This window comes from Temnothorax nylanderi, unplaced genomic scaffold, assembly GCF_030848795.1.
Source record: "Temnothorax nylanderi isolate EJ_2023f unplaced genomic scaffold, tnyl_v1.0 TNYL_tig0398_pilon, whole genome shotgun sequence".
Lineage (NCBI taxonomy): Eukaryota > Metazoa > Arthropoda > Insecta > Hymenoptera > Formicidae > Temnothorax > Temnothorax nylanderi.
This window is the reverse complement of record NW_027249460.1, coordinates 47,949-69,575: the sequence shown is the minus strand read 5'-3', so window position 1 is coordinate 69,575 and position 21,627 is coordinate 47,949. Positions and strand designations below refer to the sequence as shown.

The following is a 21,627-nucleotide window of genomic DNA, read 5'->3' as shown; positions in this document are numbered from 1 at the left end:
TTAAATTAGTGTCAATTTCGCAAAAATCAGTATTTTTCAAAAATCCTATGTACCTCCATAGCCAATCTATCACAGATTAAGAATTTTTTTGGATTTCTGTTCTAGGTCATACCAGTCAGCCGAAATCGTGTACACCAGCTGGACGCACACGGCCTCTTTTGACAGGGTGTATATTTTATATACGAATAATTTTACATACAAAAAAATTTTTTTTACATCTTTAATGTATAATAAAAAAACCTCTTAAAGCCGATTTTCGATTGCTCTATTCCTTATATGTTAAAAAAAATCGTGAAAAAAAGGTTAAATTTCATGCTCAAAGGTGTTATACCCCCTTAATGTAATTCGTCATTGTGTATAATACTTCTTATCATTGTGACTTTAAATATGGCACAGTACGGATCTAGTGGAAAAAATGGTCAGTTTAATTTTCTTCACAGTTTTACACTTGCGATTCTTACGATTTTACAATTTCATTCTTTTGACGCACCTAACATGTAAGTTTTCACGATTTAACTCTGACATGTTTCCCGTTATTATATTTGACATATTTATATTGACATTTTAGTGTGGCGTTCGCACGATATAGTTAGGACACAACGTCTGGCGACGCATGATGTATAATTGTTGCGTATTTAATTATAAGTATGTTTTACCTGAGAAGGGCCAAATTATGGTCGAAACGTTGTGAGTCAGAAAAAATGTGAACTGGCCAGTTGGTTCGCTTAATTTTGGATTTTATTATTAACTTTTTCCTTTTATTTTAATGTAAAAGTATCGATTTTTCAACGATTTAAAAAAAATTTACATGCTTTGAAATAATTAAAGAAATAGTTCGTTTTTAATAATTCTAGTTCCAACGATAACCGAACATGTGTAGATTAAGAATCTGTTTTATTTTTCTGTTTCAGATTACTGAGTGTCCAGATTTTATGGGAACCGTGGGACCTTGCGCGCTCGGACACGTTGAGCAAATATTTGTATAACTTCCGTAACTTTCATTATTTCTACTTGAAAAAATTCTGAATTATACATAAAATATATGTTAATATATGTGTAAAACCTAGAATAAATCGGTCGTATAGTTTCTGAAAAAAAATCGAGAAAAATAGCCTCGTTTTTAGCTTTCGAAACGATAATCTTTCGTTTAGATAGAAAGTAATCTCAAGTACTATCCAATATTTTTTGTTTGCACTTCAGAAAATCACTTGTACAAGTATAAATTTTATATTTATGCAAGAAAATGTCAAAGTACCTGCTGTCGAAAGAGTATGCCTTCTTTAGCAAGATGACGAGCAAGTGCCATGGACTGTTGAAATTGGACGTTGTCATCCGCAGTCCCGTGTACCAAATAAAACATCTTATCATGCAGATACCTTACTTTGTCATAAACGTTGGATTCAGCGTAGCCTTTGTAATTGGATGTCACGTTCGGTAATCCCATGTATCTTTCGGCATATGCAGAATCTGCGTCAATAATCATTCGTTAAAATCAGATAAAGTAAATTTAGTAATACAGAATTTAGTAATACAGTCGAAAAAATCACGTTCTTAATATAACTGATCTAAACAATCTTTATATAACATTTTCCGGTAGGGGAGACCAGGGCTAGGTGGTACACTTTTCTTAAGATTTTTTTACACGTAACTAATAAATGGAATACAAGCCGCAAATAAATTTTTCAATAGTCGCATGCTTATACAACACAAAAATTAATTTTTTAACTAAATAGTATAATTAATTTTGTTGCACCAATAACAATTATAAGGCGACATTTGTAACAACCAGCCCCATATACGAGGTAAGTTGTTACAGTACTGCATTAAGTTGTGAAAGATCCAGTTTTCAAAGTATAATATATTTAATAAAGAGAAATAACAATATGTAACAATATGTGTTATATTACATTTACATTATTGAGTGCAAAATTATAATGTAGATATAATTTAACTGATGTTCTGTATTGACTGGTTCTGATATGTAATAAGAGACGTTAACGGTGAAGTCTTACATAAGATTAAAATATCTGCCGCTGTTATGCCAAAGTTATGTGTTACATCGACGGAGTTGCTCGAAATTATAAGTAAAACAGCAATAACAACCTACCTCGTCACAACCAGCCCCGACCTTCCATATTTAGATATTTTGATTATTGTTTAAACAAAAAAATGTTTTAAGATATTAACATAACTCGAAGTTATTACGTTTAAAGTAAAGATTTTAAAGACACAGTTAGAATTATGATATGATGACCAGATTTAGAAATATGAATATTTATAAATATAACATTATATATACAAATACATCATTGATTTATTTTACTTTTGGCTATACAAAACTAAAAATATTTTCTGTTTGTGAAAATACGCTGCTCAGCCTAAAATAACTAATTAAAATATTATCGCAATGTTTTTGCGGAAATACTATATTTTTTATACAATATTATCTTTTGTCACTTTTACAATAATTGCCGTGTACCAACTAGCCCCGGTCTCCCCTAAATCTTCGGAAAATCCACTTATATAAAATAATGAATAAAAATACCAAATTCTGACATATTTTTGTCCTCTGAACATGAATATGAAAGTTAAAAATGTCTTTCGGGACAAGAAACATCAAAAATCGCAAAAAAAAATAGAAAAACGCAGGTTAACCTTCGGAAAACTCATCTATATAAAATAATGGGTAAGAATACCCAATTTCTATGTATTTTTGTTCTCCGAACATAAATATGAAACTTAAAAATGGTGATCGGATTCGCAAGTTGAAAAGAAACCATAAAGGTAATTATTCGGAATAGCGCATCTTCCTAATTTTGATATTTTTTTCTGGCTCTCTTGATAAAAATTATTGTTGTGACTCCGACAGTGATAATCAATTGGGGGAGCCCGAAGAATATGTACCCTACCTATTTTTTTATGGGAGCGGAAGCTACTGCCTCCACGCATACATATTTTCCACGCGAAACGAGGTGCCACATGGGTTTACAACTTTCCACGCGTGGAAAGCCCATGTACTTTGCAAGGCAACATATGTTAAGGTCAAAGTCATTGGAGAATGGGATGTTTTTATGCTGTGACGTTACAGTTCCGCTGCATCGCGGCAGCCAGCGTCCCCGCCGCCGTTACAAGGCGCGGGTTCGCGCCCGAGGACGATCCAATGAAGCAAAATCAAAATCTCCAGGGGCTTAATGATATTTGTGTTTTCTATTACTAATCCCTTTCTTTTATTTTGTACAATTATGGGCACCTCGCCGAAACGAACATACAGGGACGTCTCCATCGGAATGCGGCTAATCGAGGAATTCGAGACCAGAGGAGAGGGCCAACCGTTGAGGCGATTATTGGCGGCGTCTCGCGGGCGGCGAGACGAGAAGGGCGCGAAAAAACACGCGCGTTGCGCGTGATTCGGCGGCTAGCGAAACGTATTGTGGCAGGGCCCCCAGCGCCGGGAATAAACGAGTTCCCCGGCCGACCTCCACTTCAATGACTTGACCCGAGATGGTTGGCCACCATCCCAGGGTCACCGGAGAAGACTCTCGAAGAACCAGCGAGTTCAGACCGCTAAAAAGAATCCCGGGAGGCCGCTGCGAGAACGAGGGGTCGCCAGACGCCCCCGCAGGATATGCTGACGGCACTGCGCGAGGATCTCATCGCGAGCTCGCGAGCCCGCCTCTGGTTGGCTCGCGTTATCGCGTAGAAGGGCCGCGCAACCCCTGGGTGGGGCGCGCCATCGATTTTGCTATCGAGCGAATTCCGCTCGATCTCTTCCTGGTCGTCCTCCGGCGTGAAAGGTCGCGTTGTTTCCGCGCACTTTGGCTACCGTATAAGATTGGCGAAGTTCCGGCCTGAGCCTCGAGAATTGAGAGCAGCGGCGCAAGAGAGAGGAGTCCGTACGCCGGTGAGGTTGCCTTGAACTCTTTGTGAAGCCACGAACCAGCCCTCCAGGTCACGTTCCCGCTCTGGTTCCGACACGCGGTTTATTAGTGAACATCGGCGAAAGGGCGTAATTTTTCGTGTTAGCGTTGGCGGTCGGCATTGGGCGCGAGGGGCCCCGAGATAGTCTCGTCGGCTAAAAGGGTCATCGATTACCGCTCCTGGAGATCGCGACCATGAGTGGACGCAGCTGCGCAGGCGAGCCTTCAGCAGCGGCCGAAGTACGGGAATCGTATATCCGCCATTAGTGTCGTGCGGTGTACTCGCGTTTGCTTTCGCGTACGCGTTCTCGATTTTGCGTTGAATTATTTCGCGTTTTATTTTGCGTTGTACTTGGTGTAATCGCGTGCGGTATCCCGCGTTATATTGGGTGTCCTTGCGTACTATATTTTGCGTCGTCCGAAGTGTTCTCGCGTGTGTCATTTCGCGTATTGTTTTGCGTCGTAATTCGGGTTGCCGTGTATTAGACTCCGCGTGCAATACTTGTGTTAGATTTAGCTTTTCCTTGCGTTATATTTCGCGTTCGACGTTCTCGCCTACTTAGAATTATCGCGAGTTATATTGAGCGATCTATGGTGCATCGGATTGAGAGTGTCGCGCGTGTTATAGCGATGCGGTATAAAGCCCCTTGCACAATAGGCGATAGCGATAGCGATAGCGACAGTGACAAGGTTGCCGACAAAGCTATACTTTTGTCGGCAACTTTGTCGCTGTCGCTATCGCTATCGCTATCGCCTATTGTGCAAGGGGCTTTAGTCGCATGATATTCAGCGTCGTGTTTAAAGTCCCGCGCCTCCCTCGAGCGTATGGTACCCTGGCGACGGAACCCTTTTACGGTTTCGAACATTTCGTCCTTGCGCGCCGAGCGTGGCGCCGCATTTCTTTCGCCTAATTATATCTTATGTCTAGTATTAAGTTCTATTCGACTGTGTGTCATACTATGATTACTTCATATGTAATTCGCGTTTAAGTTCTTTTCTGTGATGTTAATTCGATGCAGTATCTAATTGTCTTTTGTTCGATTATATCAGATGGCTTTCGATTCAGTTATATTACTACGCGTTTGCTGCGACTTCATCTAGAGTTCCGTTAATTCTTATTTTCGATTTCACATTAATTCAATGCTGTAATTCTACGAATTCTAGTATTCAGTATTCAGTTCAGATCGTTATTTAATTTCAGCTACTCAATCATTCAATTCACTAAATTCTTGATCCTTGACATCAAATTTCACCGTGTTTCTTAATTATAATAAAGATTGTTACCGATTACTACGAAATATCTGAGTGTTGCTTAAGGGTCGGTCTACAATCAGTCGTATGTCGGAGTCGGATGTCGGAACGTTGCCGATGGTCCAATGAGGAAAATTCGTTTCCGAAAAAGAAATTCTCTCATTGAACTATCGGCTATGTTCCGACATCCGACTCCGACATACGACTGATTGTAGACCGGCCCTAACCGTCACCTCGCCGAATTTGTGCCTTGCCCATTATCAATCCCGCCCTTCTCCGCTAGGTCAAGCCGGACGATCCCTCGCACGTCTGACTAATTACACTATCGTGTTTATTTCCGAGTTTTCACGATTTTGGAATAAATTCGTGGACGCGAGCTTACGCGTCTGGCGCTCAACTTTGATTTTGAGTATAATTGTCGGACCGTGCGAGAAACCATTTGGAGAGGCCCATCATCCTTCTCTCCTCACCTCCCCTTTTGATCCGTCTTGCGTCTCGGGCGCGATTCCCGAGTAAAAAGACATGACAATGCATAATTACGAATATTGATTTAGCACCAATATTCAGCTAACGCTGATTTTTATTGATTTTTTTTGCGTTTCTCTGTTTTTTTTTTGCGATTTTCGATGTTTCTTGTTCCGAGCGCCATTTTTGGGTATTTCTATTTATTATTTTATATTAGTGGGTTTTCCGTCCGCGCTCTAGTAACAGGCAAAGTTATGGAGATATATCTTCACAATTTAATAACATATATTCTACTCCGAATTGCTAATATGAAATATTAATTTATGTTTATTAATGTTGTATAGCAATGTCGTATTATTATATTATATCTCTTGGCAAAAAGATGTAGATTTATAAATCTAGTTTATAAAAATTGTATAAACATTATCAAGAGACACGGTAGTGTCTCGCGTCAAGTACACGCGAAGCGAGACCGCACCGTGACTCTTTTACACGAACGCACGAGTTGCGAGTACCCGAGATTTCGAGATCTCAATAACGAGTGAACGGATCAAGTTGTAAGTAGGCTTGATCGATAGCTTGGGGTCGATTTATATAATAAAAGTGTTTTTAGTTTTTCTCTACGTGCCCTACAAGCGAAAATATTACGACGCAAAGTCTGAAATGTTAAATTTTACAATTAAGATACGTCGTCGTCGCCGTACGGTTGTTTTTGCATCGATAGATGGCATTTTAGAAATACCTCGAGTGTTTAAAAAGAGACAGCATATATGTACTACGTGTGCGTCGTATGCGCTCAGTGCAGACAGTGCGTTCACTGTTCAGTGCGCTGTCACAGTCAGTTATAACCTAGAAATATGTATCGTGCAACGCCGTGATCTCTCATCATTAAATACGATCGTTTAATTCCGAATTTCGGTCGCGTCACACAAGGATAGAAGTGCCACGAAATTAGGATGTGGGTGTCGCAAGAGGCGAAATATCAGCGGGTTGGAGATAGGTAGTGACAGTCGTGACCGTTACTATGTTTACGCGAGCGTTACTTCTGTAGTAACTTACGATAATTCACTCGTTTACGCGGGATGAATTATCATAAGTTACTACAGAACCCTCGTTTACGTGGAGGAATTATCATATAAGTTACTACAGAAGTAACGCTCGCGTAAATGTAGTACGTGACAGATTGTGTGTGTGTGTGTGTGTGTGTGCGTGTGTGCGTGTGCGTGTGCGTGTGCGTGTGCGTGTGCGTGTGCGTGTGCGTGTGCGTGTGCGTGTGCGTGTGTGTGTGCGTGTGTGTGTGTGTGTGTGTGTGTGTGTGCGCGCGCGCGCGCGCGTGTGTGCGTGTGCGTGTGCGTGGGTGTGTGTGTGTGTGTGTGTGTGTGTGTGTGTGTGTGTGTGTGTGTGTGTGTGTGTGTGTGTGTGTGTGTGTGTGTGTGTGTGATCATCAATATGTCATATAATATTGTTGCGCTCGCCGCGTCGCACTAACACATACTCGCACTCACGCGCTCGCACTCCCGAAGCTCGCGGGAATAAGAGAAACACCGCGGTTATAAGGAAACAAACAATCTCAACGTTTATTATTATCTCGATACAGAAGAGCGCGGACACACGTCCGAACAGTCCAGCAACTCAAGACAAAATCTGACAGTTGACAGTAATAGATTCGCCGATCAATACATCCCGTCGTCAGGGAACGCGCTTCGGCTTGAAGCTACTCGCGAGCGAAGCAACGGGTGTCTCAGCGCGAAGGCGCAGTGCCGCAACAATATTATAGATTAACCGGAAAAAGCTGATACCGAGGAGATCTTTAAGAAAAAAGGTGCATCCAAAATCACACACGTATGCATATGCTGTCTTGTAAATGTCTTGTAAATTGCTGTCTTGTAAAAGTTGAAGAGAACGAGAAAGTGATCTGTAGCGCAATTCGTATTGTAGGCAAGTTAAAATATTAATTGATTCGAGTCCATTATATTATAATAGACGTTGATTTCATATCTTCTGAAGTGTCTGAAAACATTTGGCCTGTTTGTTTTAGCTGAACTTTTTGCACGGCTCGTCTTTCCTCTTTCTTTTGGAGAGAAAAAGAGAAAAGATGAACCGTGCAACATGTTCAGCTAAAACGAACAGGCCTCTCAATTATTCACGAAAGAAATAACAACAAAATAAATTTTGGTAAATTTTATATTCGTATTCAGCAATTTCTAACATTTAAAAAAAATTAAATTAAATATGTTCTTCTCACATACAAAAAAGATTGGACTCTAAAAGGATTGGATATAGTTCCGAATGACCCCTGCTCCCGATCGACCTAAAATTTTACACATAAGTTGTTTTCTATGTGAGAAATAAAGTACGCGTAGTCCCAACTTCGAGAAATTAAAAAAAATTTATGAGCACTTATCGACTAATAAAATTGATTCTATATGATATATACGACATATAAAAAATATAATATATACAGGGTGTCCCATGTCCCATAAAAAACGCACCTCGATAATTCTTCAACGAATTTTCAGCAAAAATGTTTCAGACAAAAGTTGTACGGTTTCGAGGGGCACATAAGATGGTATCATTAGTTTGACCTTGGATAGGCGTTTGAAGATCACGTGAAGGTCACCTTCAATTTCTTAAATGGAAACCCCTATTTTTCAATGCATATTCTTGTAGCTAATCTCAAGAGCTTTTCAAAACACTATAATAAAGTATTTTTTTATTAAGAACTTTTGGAATTATTAGGCTTGAAAATTCTAGTATTTTGACATAAAATACAAAATATCTTGTAAAACATTAAGTTTTCGGTAATGTTACCTTAATACTTTTATGCACATAATAATGAGACGAATCAATTGGTATAAAAAAAAGACATAGTTGCTTTTAAGAAAAAGTATGCAGATGCATGTTGCAAATTACATATTTTTTCTTAAAGGAACTATGTCTTTTTTTCATACAAAGTCAAATAATAGCACATAATTAAAGTAAGGCGCCAGTCTATTATAGGACAGATTGTCGTTATACTGTATTATTACTATAATTTCATGCACTTTTACGTCACTACGTATGATCATGTGCGCCTACATCATGTTGGTATGACAGACAGTCTAACCACACACCCACACAGCTATCAATTTTAGTACTTAATAACTTTTTTCCTAATTGAGAGCGACAATTTTAACTTATAGATTCATGTTTTACGCACTAAAATACACAAAATTGTGAAGTTTCAGCCAAATCAGTGAGGAAGTCCCTCTCCTTCATAATTACCTTTTTTAAACCACATTTAACTGCAATACTTAAATTATTTATATTCAACAAATTAATAATTTTTAAAATATAAGTAATTTACCTGAGACTATTTATTTATTATTGAAAAAATTATTAATTATATTTTCCCACTAATTATATATATATATATATATATTGTGACGTTGCAGTTTCGCTGCATCGTGGCAGCGCCCCGCCGCCGTCACAAGGCGCGGGTTTTCGATAATTATTCGTTTCGCGCCCGAGGACGGTTCACAGAGTCAGACCGAGAGATCTCCAGGGGCATAATTATAATTGCGTTTCCGTATTTTGATCCTTTTTTTTGTTATTTTGTATTGATACGTGGCGCCTCACCGAGCTGAGACTGGAGTTCCTGAGGAGATGCAGCGGATCGTAAAATGCGGAATGATTCGACCGAGAGGAATCGAGCCAGGATATCGATCGACGCGAGCGGACCGCGGCGAGACTCGCAGGCCGGCGGGCGCAAGGGATCGCGGAAGGACACACGCGTGGCGCATGATACGGCGAAGGACGGACCCGTAGAGGCAGGGCCCCGGGACGCCGGGGCGGAATGAACTTCGCCTGCCCTCCTCACCTGCAAAAAGGACTCCGGGGTGGATGGCCACCACTCCCGGGCCGAAACGAGAAACACGGGGACGTTAGCGTCTCGTCCGCTACCGGGAAGAATCCCGGCGAAATCGTCATACGCGCGAGGAAACCTTAAGCGCCCTGCGGGAGCCGGAATTGTCGGCCCTGCGCAAGGATACGTCGCGAGCTTGCGGGCTCGCCCCTAATTGGTCCGCGCGTTAACGTCGAGCGGCTGCGTACGCCCGGGATGGGGCGCGCAATCGATTCCGCCATCGAGCGAAATTTCGGGAGCACTCCTGGATCGTCCTCGATAGCCTTCGCACGCGTAAAAGTTGTCGCGATAATACTTCTTGGCGATTCTGTTGGTCGATTTGGCGATTCTCCTGACCCTTGGGGCGACGGCGAGGAGCTTCCAGGGAGAGCAGAAGAACGGTGAGGTTGCCTCGGTAATATTCAGCATGTAAAGCCACGATGCCGCCCTCCGGGTTGCGCTCTCGCTCGGGAATAATTCAATGTCGACGTTGCTCGCCGACCAGGCGTAGATTTCGCGATCGAGAACGATAGCGAGGGGCACCGGAATGGTCTCGTGGCCACGGGATCTTGACCGAAGTTTGCGGGCCTCTGGAGATCACGGTCGATGCGTCGATGACGAGTTCCGATATCGGAAATTCGCCCCGTCTCGCGACCTTCGCGTTCGCGTCCGCGCGTTTTTTTTATGCGTCGCAATTCGTACGGTCGGGACTTAGATTCCACACGCGGCAGTAATGGCGTTCGAATATTTCATGTTCGGCAATTTCATGCATTAGGATATTCGCGTCAGAGTAACATTTAATTCGCATTCGGTTATTTTTCGCGTTGAAGTAATTGCGTTCCGCTGGTACTTGCGTCGAGATATTATTTGCGTTAGATTAATAATTGCATTTGGTCGTTTCTCGCGCTGGAATGAGTGCGTTCAGAGATTATTCGCGTTGGAATGTTACTCGCGTTCGGTGGATCTTGGCGTTGGAATGTCAAGTGCGTTAGAAAATAATCGTTGGGCTGTTTCCGGCGTTAACGTATGATTCGTGGTGACTTATTATTGCGTCCCGTTTGATTTTCGCGTACGAATGACTGCATTCAGCCCATGTTTGCGTTAGGATACGATTCGCGTTAGAATAGCATTCGCGTTCATTATTGCGTTCCTCCGTCGCTCGCGGTAATTTCGTGTTTTCGCGTTAGTTATAGTATTTTGCGTTGTTACTCGCGGTAATTTCGTGTTCTCGCGTTACTTCTAGCACCTTGCGTTGTTACTTGCGAGAATTTCGTATTTTCGCGTTAGCTACAGTATTTTGCGTTAGGTCGAGGGCCTCTGCCTCTCATTCTTCGCGTTAAAGTATTGCTGGCAATAACGTGTTGCGCTTGGACGTGGCTTGCGCTACAATTATCGCTCGCGTTAGATTAAGATATTCGCGTTAGATTAAGATACTTGCGTTAGAGTAGGATACTTTGGCGACAGAATTCCTGTGCGGTTTTGGACGTGGCGTTCACGCACTCCGAGCGTGGCCCACGACACTTTCGCGATACTTCGTGTTATTGATACTATGATTTCGCGTTTATCCCGGTTATGTCATATTCGGCTGTGTCGTTTTGCCGATATTCTATGTTAGTTGTAAGTTTAATTTTCTGGATCACGACGCATCCCTCGCGTCTGCTGTGAATTAACGTATAATTTAATCTGTTTCGTTACTGTATCTTATCCAAGCTCGAGACTAAAATCTTTCATGCTACGCTATCTAACTGCGTTCATTTACAATCGGAACAATTTATCTAAGGTCTGAGTTTGATATTCTCATCTTCCTTTTTCTTATTAATTATACAATTAATGTCTGCCTTTCATAATTGCATTCTTCTTTTGTTCAACAATTACACGACTCGTTACAATAAACCTTGTTTTCTCAATTCATTAACTATGTGAGTATGATTTACGCGTCACCCCGCCGAATGTTGCGCTGCCCTTTTATCAACCTCGCCCATACTCATTAGTCGAGCTGGCCGCTCTCTCGCACGCCGGATTTCTTGCGTTTTGTGTTTCCGGATTTGCGCGGTTTTGGAGTATTTCGTGGACGCGTGTCAATATTAAAGTTTCGCGTTGGGTTACCGAGCCGTGCGAGGAGTTGTCGGAGAGGCCCATCACCCTTCTCTCCCCGGACCCCTTTTGATCCGTCGCACGCCCCGGGTACGACCGGGAGTGAAAAAGACGTGACAATATATACATATATATATATTAATTTTCAAATAAATAGTAATTCATTTTTGATAAACTATTAATTACACAGGCACACAAAAAAAAAGTGTCTTGGCCGAGACACTACACTAGTGTATTCCCATGTACTTTTTCCCGCTGAATCCGAATCCGAAGTCAGAATTGTCAGATTGGCTAAAATTTATGAGATAACCACAAAAAATGCTCAAAAACACGAATTAAAGGCAAAAAAAATTGTTTTGGCCGAGACACTACACTACTGCACGGAGAAAATTGCTACGGTTGTTACAACAACATTTTCTATGATTGAAAAAGAAATGTATGTGAATTCAAATTAAATTGATATTACATTGAATGTAGCTGTTAAGATATGCTCATTTATACAGTTTTCATAACCGTAGTTCTTACGATACGTGACATTCGGTTACAATACCCTCGTATATGATTGCCTCAACCAAAGAATTATTGCTATCTCTCTTATGTGGTCTGCAGCACAAATATTATGGTTGAGAGATCCATAAGATATAGCTGCACGGTACAGCACTGAATCACTGCATGATTGAGAGGTTAGTTCCATTGCGCGCGCGAGATTAAAAGAATTTCTGCATAGAATAAAGTGGATTTGATAAGGATGTTTTAACTTTATAAATATACTTTTTTCATAAATATATTTACGAACACAAAATTTCGTAATGAGCCGACACTGGTTTCTGACATTCACCCGACATTAAGAAATATTATATTATATATCCAATTCAAAATTTTATTACTCTTTTTAAACTGAATTTGTTTCTTAAGATAATTTTTGAAAAATTATATATTTGCGTTGGTTATGCCATATGTAGACTATATATAACACTTACATTAAATTAAGAAGTAGTCTACCACGTAAGGCAGTTGGCTCACGATCCAGAGGTCCCGAGTTCGAATCCCACCAAGGTAAGTGTTTTTTTCAAATACGAGAAAATATTTATAATCATAGACTGCATCTTAAGAAACAAATTTAGTTAAAAAATAGTAATAAAATTTTGAAATAAATAATTTTTTTTGTCGGGTGAATATGGAAAGCTTTCCAAAAAATCTTGGAGACTACAGTGAGGAACAAGGAGAACGATTCCATCAAGATATCAAGGAAATGGAACGTCGATATCAAGGAACGTGGGATATAAATATGATGGCAGATTACTGCTGGACGCTAAAAAGGGACGTAGCTGAAAGAGGGCAAAAACGTAAAAGACACCCTCTGCATCGATCATTTGAATCTAAAAGAGTGCAATACCACAGAAAAACAATTTAAGGATACGTCATAATATTGAACCAGTCTGTCAGTTTTAACTTCGGATTCGTATTCAGCGGGAAAAAATACATGGGAATACAGTAGTGTAGTGTCTTGGCCAAAACAATTTTTTTTTGCCTTTAATTCGTGTTTTTGAGCATTTTTTTGTGGTTATCTCATAAATTTTAGCCAATCTGACAATTCTGACTTCGGATTCGGATTCAGCGGGAAAAAGTACATGGGAATACACTAGTGTAGTGTCTCGGCCAAGACACTTTTTTTTGTGTGCCTGTGTTATTTTAATAATAAAGAATTTATTTCTACTAATTACCAATTTGCAAAAGAAATTAATTAATTTTCACCTAAATATTAACTTTTACGAACTAGAAATTTTTTTCTGACAAATTACCAATTCTTTAAGTAATCTATAATTCACTTTTACCTAAATATTATTAATTTTTATGTAAATAGTAATTTTTTGTGACTAATTACTAATTTCCATTTCAATAAAAATTTAATTTGTTGTTATTTCTAATTTCGTGAATAATTAAAAAATAAAAAATAAAATTTTTTTGCCGATCTCTGCTTAACACTACAAAATCCGTAATATCAGTACAAAATTACCTTTTTCAAAAAAGGTAAAAAAAGGCGCCAAGTACACGCAATGTATTTTGTAAATTCAAAAATCCAACCTAAGTGGCAGCTTTATTTCTCCTTCACAAAATTATGTTACCTAACTCAACTCAAGTGACATGTATTTCAAAAAAAGATGTGAAATCTTTAAATTAAATTGCGCCAATTGCAAAGAGAATATGTATATTACTTTGAAAAATAATTGGTTGTGCAACTACTTTTAAAAAATAAAACCGAAGTGGTATCTTTGTGTTCCTATTCAATAAGGGTCTTCCTATTCCAACCCAAGTGGTAATAGCTTCTTAATTCTCCTTAACAAATTTTTAATATTACAAAGAATCTGTTTGGCGCTCGCCTTTGTAAATAGTTTCGTCATTATTAGTATTAGTGTTAATATTAGTTACCTTCGTTAGTATTAGTATTATCGGTACATTACCATATTTTCGGTGACTCGCGTGAAACGTCGGCAGATCGCTCAGATCGGTATCGATATTTTCGCGACTCACCAATCGGTGCTGCCCTCGCACACCCTTCGAGGGCACCCGTCATAAGAGGAAAAACAAATTGCTCGCTCGCGGCACATTACAGGACCGTGAACTCACTCATAGTCACGCCGTCGAAAGGCACTCATCGCAAAACGGTCTCGGCGTGCACATCCACACGAGCCCGTTTGAACCTACGGAAGGCTGAATAGTGCTTGCTCCTCCGAGAGTGCGATCTCGCCTGCCTTGCTGCCTTACCGTTCCGCCTGCTTCTTCTGCTTGCTGCCTGCCTGCTTGCTCTGCTTGCTTCTGCCTGCCTGCTTGCTCTGTCTAGCCCGCTTGCTGCTTGCGCCTGCTAAGGACGGAAGAATCCCTCCAGGAGACGACGGCCGACCGAAAGGTGAGTCGCTTTCGTTTATTTCGCTTAATTCGCATTGAGGAGACGCAACACACCTCCTCTGGTCCTTCGAACCACTGACCAACTCGCAACCGGGGCCTTACACCCCCCCCCCGAGACATTGGTCTTTCGAGCCGGATCATCGCGTTAGTGTATACTGCCGACCTTTCGCTCGTTTCCTAATGTTTGCTTAGTAGCTTCATTCACGCAATTGCATTAACGATTAATCGGTGTCACTAATTCGTACGCCGCGATATCTCTCGATTGCAATTTCGCTTCGCGACGAGAATACGCGCGCGGAATCTTGCACGCCATTTTCGTTAATCACTCTTGTCGTTAATTACTTGCTTAATAGTTTTGTTCGCGCGATTGCATTAACGATTATTCGGGGTCGCTAGGCATTCGTCCGCCGCGATATCTCTCGATCGCAATTTCGCTTCGCGACGAGAATACGCGCGCGGAATCTTTGTCGTTGCAAGCCATTGTCGTTAATCGCTCTCGCCGTTAATTACTTTTGTGTTAATCAAATCGTCATTTTCGCTATCGTGTGAACAATACGATTTATAGATTATAGTTGGAGAATATTCTCTCGCAAATATTCCATCGTGCTTTCGCATAAGAATTCGAACAGAGCAATCCGTTGCTCGTCACCTTGGCGAACGGAACGGTGTTGTTTTGCCTTTTTTTTCTAGCTTCCGAACTCAAAGCCTATTGTGCTTCGGTATTTTCACGTGACGACGATATTTTGGGCTAAACCTTTTGTCATTGCCTCGCACTCACGTTAAACTTTCGCCGTCCTTCAACCGTTACCGCTTCGTATATCCTAAGGCGACTCAACGATTATAATTGTTTTGCTGACGTGCTGGTTCCACATCGCCTGCTCGCGGTAAAAACATTAGCGGTCACGCTCTGGTCGTACTGCGTGCTCTTGTTTCTAATCGTCTGGCCGTTACCTCGTATCAGCATGTCAAAGTCAGTTAACTCTCGTCGCGAATTGTGCGTCGGAGCTTTCTCGCCCGCTACCCGAGCGTGGCGAAGATCGCCGAGGACTTCGAGAACGCGCATCTCAAAGTCCTACAGGAGACCGGTCCCGAATTCGAAACCGAAGACATGATTCGTGCCGAATTCGATAAAATGCACTACGCCGTGAAGGGACGGTATCACGTGATCACGGGCGCGCCGCTCGGACCCGCTCAGGCTCAGCCCTCGAACCAAACGTCGGCTGTCAAATTGCCTAAAATTACGCTTCCGCAATTCTCGGGCGATCTCGCACTTTGGCCTTCCTTTATCACGCTGTTTAATACTTCGATTCACGATAACCGACAGATCTCCTCGATGGAGAAATATCAATATCTACTGGCCTGGTTAAAGGGAGAAGCCCTCAACGTAGTTAAGAACTTGCCTTTTTCCGCGGAATATTACACGATAGCCTATGACTCGCTGCTCGCCAGGTATCGGAACAAAAGAAAGTTCGCGGATCATCATTTGAATTCGATACTCGAGGCTAAACCATTGGAATCAGAGTCGGCCAAGGCTCTCCATATATTGTTAGATACGTTTACCGAGAATACACGCGCGCTGGCCCTGATAAAATTTCCAACCGATTCGTGGGCTTTCGTTTTGCTAAACTGCTTGTTAGACAAGCTTTCCCGCTCATTGCGGGAAAAATTCGAATCTGCGCATCGAGCTGAAGAGATACCGCGATATGCTCAACTTACTAAGTTTCTTTCCGAGCATTGTGAAGTCCTTGAGGCCGTCTCGGGTGCGTCCACCCTTTCGACCATATCAAAATCCGCGTCGGTCTCGTCGTTCGTGACTCATACGGCGGACTGCCCTGTCTGCAAGGAGCAACATTACGTATCAAAATGTTCTCGGTTTCTGAAACTTTCGTCGAAGGAGAGACTTTCTACCGCTCGCGATTTGAAATTATGTATCAACTGCCTTCGCTCGGGACATGGCATTATGGCATGAAGAATTGTCCTTCCGCGTGAACATGTCGATCCTGCGGAATGAAGCACCATACGCTCTTGCATTCGATGGACAATTCACCGAATGGGACTAGTTAAGTTTAGAAAATACATTGTATTTTGGTGAGCGGTATGTTTGGTGCTCGCCTTTGTAAATAGTTTCGTCATTATTAGTATTAGTGTTAATATTAGTTACCTTCGTTAGTATTAGTATTATCGGTACATTACCATATTTTCGGTAACTCGCGCGAAACGTCGGCAGATCGCTCGGATCGGTATCGATATTTTCGCGACTCACCAATCGGTGCTGCCCTCACACACCCTTCGAGGGCACCCGTCATAAGAGGAAGAACAAATTGCTCGCTCGTGGCACATTACAGGACCGCAAACTCACTCATCGTCACGCCGTCGAAAGACACTCATCGCAAAACGGTCTCAGCGTGCACATCCACACGAGCACGTTTGAACCTACGGAAGGCTGAATAGTGCTTGCTCCTCCGAGAGTGCGATCTCGCCTGCCTTGCTGCCTTGCCGCTCCGCCTGCTTGTTCTGCTTGCTGCCTGCCTGCTTGCTCTGTCTAGCCCGCTTGCTGCTTGCGCCTGCTAAGGACGGACGAATCCCTCCAGGAGACGACGGCCGACCGAAAGGTGAGTCGCTTTTGTTTATTTCGCTTAATTCGCATTGAGGAGACGCAACACACCTCCTCTGGTCCTTCGAACCACTGACCAACTCGCAACCGGGGCTTTACACCCCCCCCCTCCCCCCGAGACAGAATTATTTTAATCACAAAGAATTAAAGAAGTAACAGCACAAAATAAAAATATTTAATTAAAATAAAATAAATAAATTTTTCTTGTAAGAAAACTTGGCGCTGCTTTTTTACTCCTGTCGCATTCTTCCCTAAATTATGTTTATTGTTTTTTTATTCAATCAAAAATCTTAGTACTAATGTTTAAATTTCGAAGTCTAGCAGCGCCACGTTTTTTTACAAGAAAAATTTATTTATTTTATTTTAATTAAATATTTTTATTTTGTACTGTTACTTCTTTAATTCTTTGTGATTAAAATGATTCTTTGTAATATTAAAAATTTGTTAGGGAGAATTAAGAAGCTATTACCACTTGGGTTGGAAGACCCTTATTGAATAGGAACACAAAAATACCACTTGGGTTTTATTTTTTAAAAGTAGTTGCACAACCAATTATTTTTCAAAGTAATATACATATTCTCTTTGCAATTGGCGTAATTTAATTTGAAGATTTCACATCTTTTTTTGAAATACATGTCACTTGAATTGAGTTAGGTAACATAATTTTGTGAAGGAAAAATAGAGCTACCACTTAGGTTGGATTTTTGAATTTATTAAAGAGACATGGTAGTGTCTCGCGCCAATACACGCGCGGCGCGAGACCGCCGTACACACGTACTCGGAAGCGTTGTTATGCCTGCATTATCAATTTCATATAATCTGCCACATTTTTTATTTATAAAAGTTTATTCAGTAATACGTAAAAGATGGATCTAGATAAAAAAAGTAGTTTTTAGATTACTTTAGTATATTAAAGAAAGTAGCCTTTTAGATTACTTAAAGAAAAAGAAATCATACAAATGTTAACAAATAATTTGTTTTAAAATGACATTTAATTAACTAGGTAATGTTTGCTAGTAATATTGTAAAAGGCAGGGAGAGCGAGTGGGTGGGGAGAGGACAGAGGGGGAGGGAGAGAAGGAGGGCCGGAGAAAGGGAGGGAGGGAAGGAGGGAGGCAGGGAAGGAGGGAGGGAGGGAGGGAGGAAGGGAGGGAGGGAGAGAGAGCGTGTGTGTGTGTGCGTGCGCGCGCATGTTCTATAAAAATATTAAAGAATTAATAGCTGCAAATATGTTTTTGCTACTTCCAGCGTTTAGAATATTTTTGAAGATTAATCCACGTCAATATTATTAACATTTCTTTACAAAGAATGTTAAAAATAAGATGGTTAAGGAGAAGATTTGACTATATTTTCAAGAACACAATGATCTAGCGAACAGTACCGTAAAGCTTCCAGGAGACAATAGGCGCGACGCTTATGCCGCACTGGAACACCTTTTGTTCCGGATGAGCCAAAACAAGAGCAGCGACGAAACCGCCGTAGCTCCATCCCCATACGGCGACTCTTCGTTTATCCACGAAATGTAGTGAGTCCCGTAAGTATCTGGACAATTATAATCAATGGATTTTTTTTAAGCATCTTATAATAAGCATTTTATAATCGAATCTATTGACGTAGTTTTGAACTCTCTATAATTACTTTGAAAAAATAAAAGTACTTTTAAATAGATTTGAATCTGAACGAAATGGATTCGAACCCTTCGTGCGTACTTCGGAAAACAAATATACTTCCAAGAGTTTCAAGTAGATTTGAATCAAATGTGTTCAAATCTTTTACGAGAATTTTATTAGAAATTTCACGTTTCTTCTAATCAAATCGTTTGTATAAAACGACAATTAGGTTAATACACATATTATTTTTTGTTAATTACAAATATTAGATTATCAATAGTTAAAATTAAATATAATAAAAATATGATTAAAAATTTAAAATTAAACTTTATTTCTAGAGCTCGAGTAGGGGAACTGTGTAATATCGCACCCCATTTTTAAAAACCAAAATCTTGACTAAAAACTCCTATAAGAATATAACTAAACAGCATCATTTTATTCTATGATTATCGTAATATAATCTCCATAACATAAATATGTTCAAAATTTACTTTATCTATCTTTTTTGAAGGAAAACAAAAAAGTAGCATTTTTCGACATCGAAAAAAAGTGTTCCTAATATCGCACCCTTACATATTTTTGTTAAAAGTACAATTATGACATACAATATATGCTAAAAATAGAAACAACTCAATATAGAGCACATAAGGTTTAATGTGATAAAGATATCCTTTTTTAACGATTAAGAAAGCCCATGAGGTTTCATGGACTATAGAATGGGGTAATATGGTCTTGCTTGGCCGATTTACTCTCAGAAAAAGATCTTGTTACTCATTGGACAGGAGGCTAAGGCAGCTTCAGAGATATTCTAGAGGCAGACCAGTTAGGAAAAACGGGTGGTATAATGAATATTCCTAGAGGGTGGAATTAGGAATACCACAAGGAAGATACATAACTGATTAAAGCATAATGGTTAGCAACAAACATCTTTAATTTAGGAATAAAATTAGACACAATATCGCAAGTTTTAATGATAGAAATTCGTTCTTAGTACCTTAGTACATATTTTTTTTGCCGTATTAATAACGGAAGATACCTCTTGCGAAATTACGAAACCTCGTTAAAACTATGAACTGCCATGATACTTTTTATATCATAATACTAATTGAAGTAAAACAAAAGATCGTCCAAAGCGGCGTTGTTCAACAGCTTCCACTGCTCACTGACAGAATGCAACATGTAACAGTCTCAATATCGTAGGGTGCGGAATTAGAAACAAGGGCGATGTTAGATAGAGTTTTTATAATAAGAGTTAAGCCAATGTGGTGACGATTTTTTATTGGTCCGCCATATGTTTTAGCCAAGTTAGTGAAAGTAAGACAAAGCTATAAGTGGGAGTGAGACACAAAGCTATAACTGGTCCACCAGTCCGCCATTTATAGCCAAGAAGAAGTTAGTGGAAGTAAGACAAAGCTATAACGGTGTCCTAACTCTTATTATAAGAACTCTAATATTAGGTACAGTTCCCCTACTAAAAAGATTCGTTTTTTTATGATAGAAACTATTTATGAGTACATTTTGAATCCTGCAGATACTCATTTAAGGAGTTTGAAATGAATTATCGGGACCGATTACTTCGCAAGTACAATGTATGAAATATTATTTCTTATGAATATTATTTGAATTCTAAAAAATAAAACTTTATTATTTTATTTGACTCGGATTTTCAAGTGCATATTGAACTTGATCTCTAATTATAATTTTATTAAGAATAAAGACATATTTTATATATTCTACCGAAATTTTGTATGTCTATGCCTTATATAATATCGCGAAAGCTAAAGAATTAATTATTATTAACATCTTTACAAATATATCTTAATAAATATAAAAATAAAATATCTTTCTTTAGACAAATATACTTTAAGAAACAAACAGATATATCTTGATATATCTGTTAATATCTTGCTTACTCTGTAACTTCAAGTTGGTCAGCCACTTCTACAGAACCTAGTCTGTAATAAACCTCGTGAAGCAATTTATAGCCTTGTCCTCCGCTTCCTCTGCCATCGATCTGTGCGACAATAACGTTCCTCCGACTAGCCAAATATGTGTTCCAGTCCACTTTAAACATCTCGGTGACTAATTGTGAACCAGGAGCACCATACCTGCAAAAATAAATACCGTTGTATATAGACTTACTTGGTTACAGCTCATTATATGATATCCGCGTGTTATATCTATATATATAAGTCACGTCGTCTGTCTGTCTGTCTGTCTGTCTGTATGTACGCGAACTACTCATTCGTTAGTGGACCAAATTTTTACCAAAAGTATATGAAATAAGGGTAGAATTTTCCGGGGATGAAAATGTCGTGGTTAATTTTTCGTTACCGATCTTTTTGAAAACCGGTTCTGAAATTTTTTCAAATATTATAAGAATTAATTGACCAAATCTCAAAGAATTGTATATGAAGTAAGGGTAGAATTTCCTGGGAAGTGCCATAAAGTGTATTGTTTTTTGTTACCGATTTTCTGGAAACCGGTTTTTCTAATTTTTCTAATTTTTCGGGAAATAATTGATTGAATCTCAAAGAATTGTATATGAAGTAGGGGGGTAGAATTTTTCGGAGAATGCTATGAAGTGTATAATTTTTTGTTACCGATTTTATGAAGTGTATAATTTTTTGTTACCGATTTTCTGGAAACCGGTTTTTCTAATTTTTCTAATTTTTCGGGAAATAATTCACTGAATCGCAAAGAATTATAGATCAAACAGGGGTAGAATTTTCCGGGGAGTGCTATAAAGTGTATAATTTTTCGTTACCGATTTTTTTGGAAACCGGTACGGTTTCTAATTTTTTTAATTTTTCTAATTTTTTGGGAAATAAATGACCGAATTTCAAAGAGAGAGAGAGAGAGAGAGAGAGAGAGAGGAGAGGAGAG

At 39.8% G+C, this 21,627-nt stretch overlaps 1 protein-coding gene across 1 annotated transcript in view; it reads right to left on the bottom strand.

Annotated features, from left to right (window-relative positions):
* LOC139782254 (venom dipeptidyl peptidase 4-like) overlaps window positions 1-20,902 on the bottom strand; it is a 31,053-nt gene extending 10,151 nt beyond the window's left edge. The window contains exons 1-3 of the mRNA XM_071721224.1: window positions 20,655-20,902; window positions 18,513-18,673; window positions 1,256-1,467 (exon numbers count right to left, since the gene is read on the bottom strand). Of these exons, the coding sequence (XP_071577325.1) occupies window positions 1,256-1,467; window positions 18,513-18,673; window positions 20,655-20,815 (534 nt within the window). The 5' untranslated portion in view covers window positions 20,816-20,902. The remainder of the gene's footprint in view (window positions 1-1,255; window positions 1,468-18,512; window positions 18,674-20,654) is intronic.
* Between the last annotated feature and the right edge of the window lie 725 nt (window positions 20,903-21,627).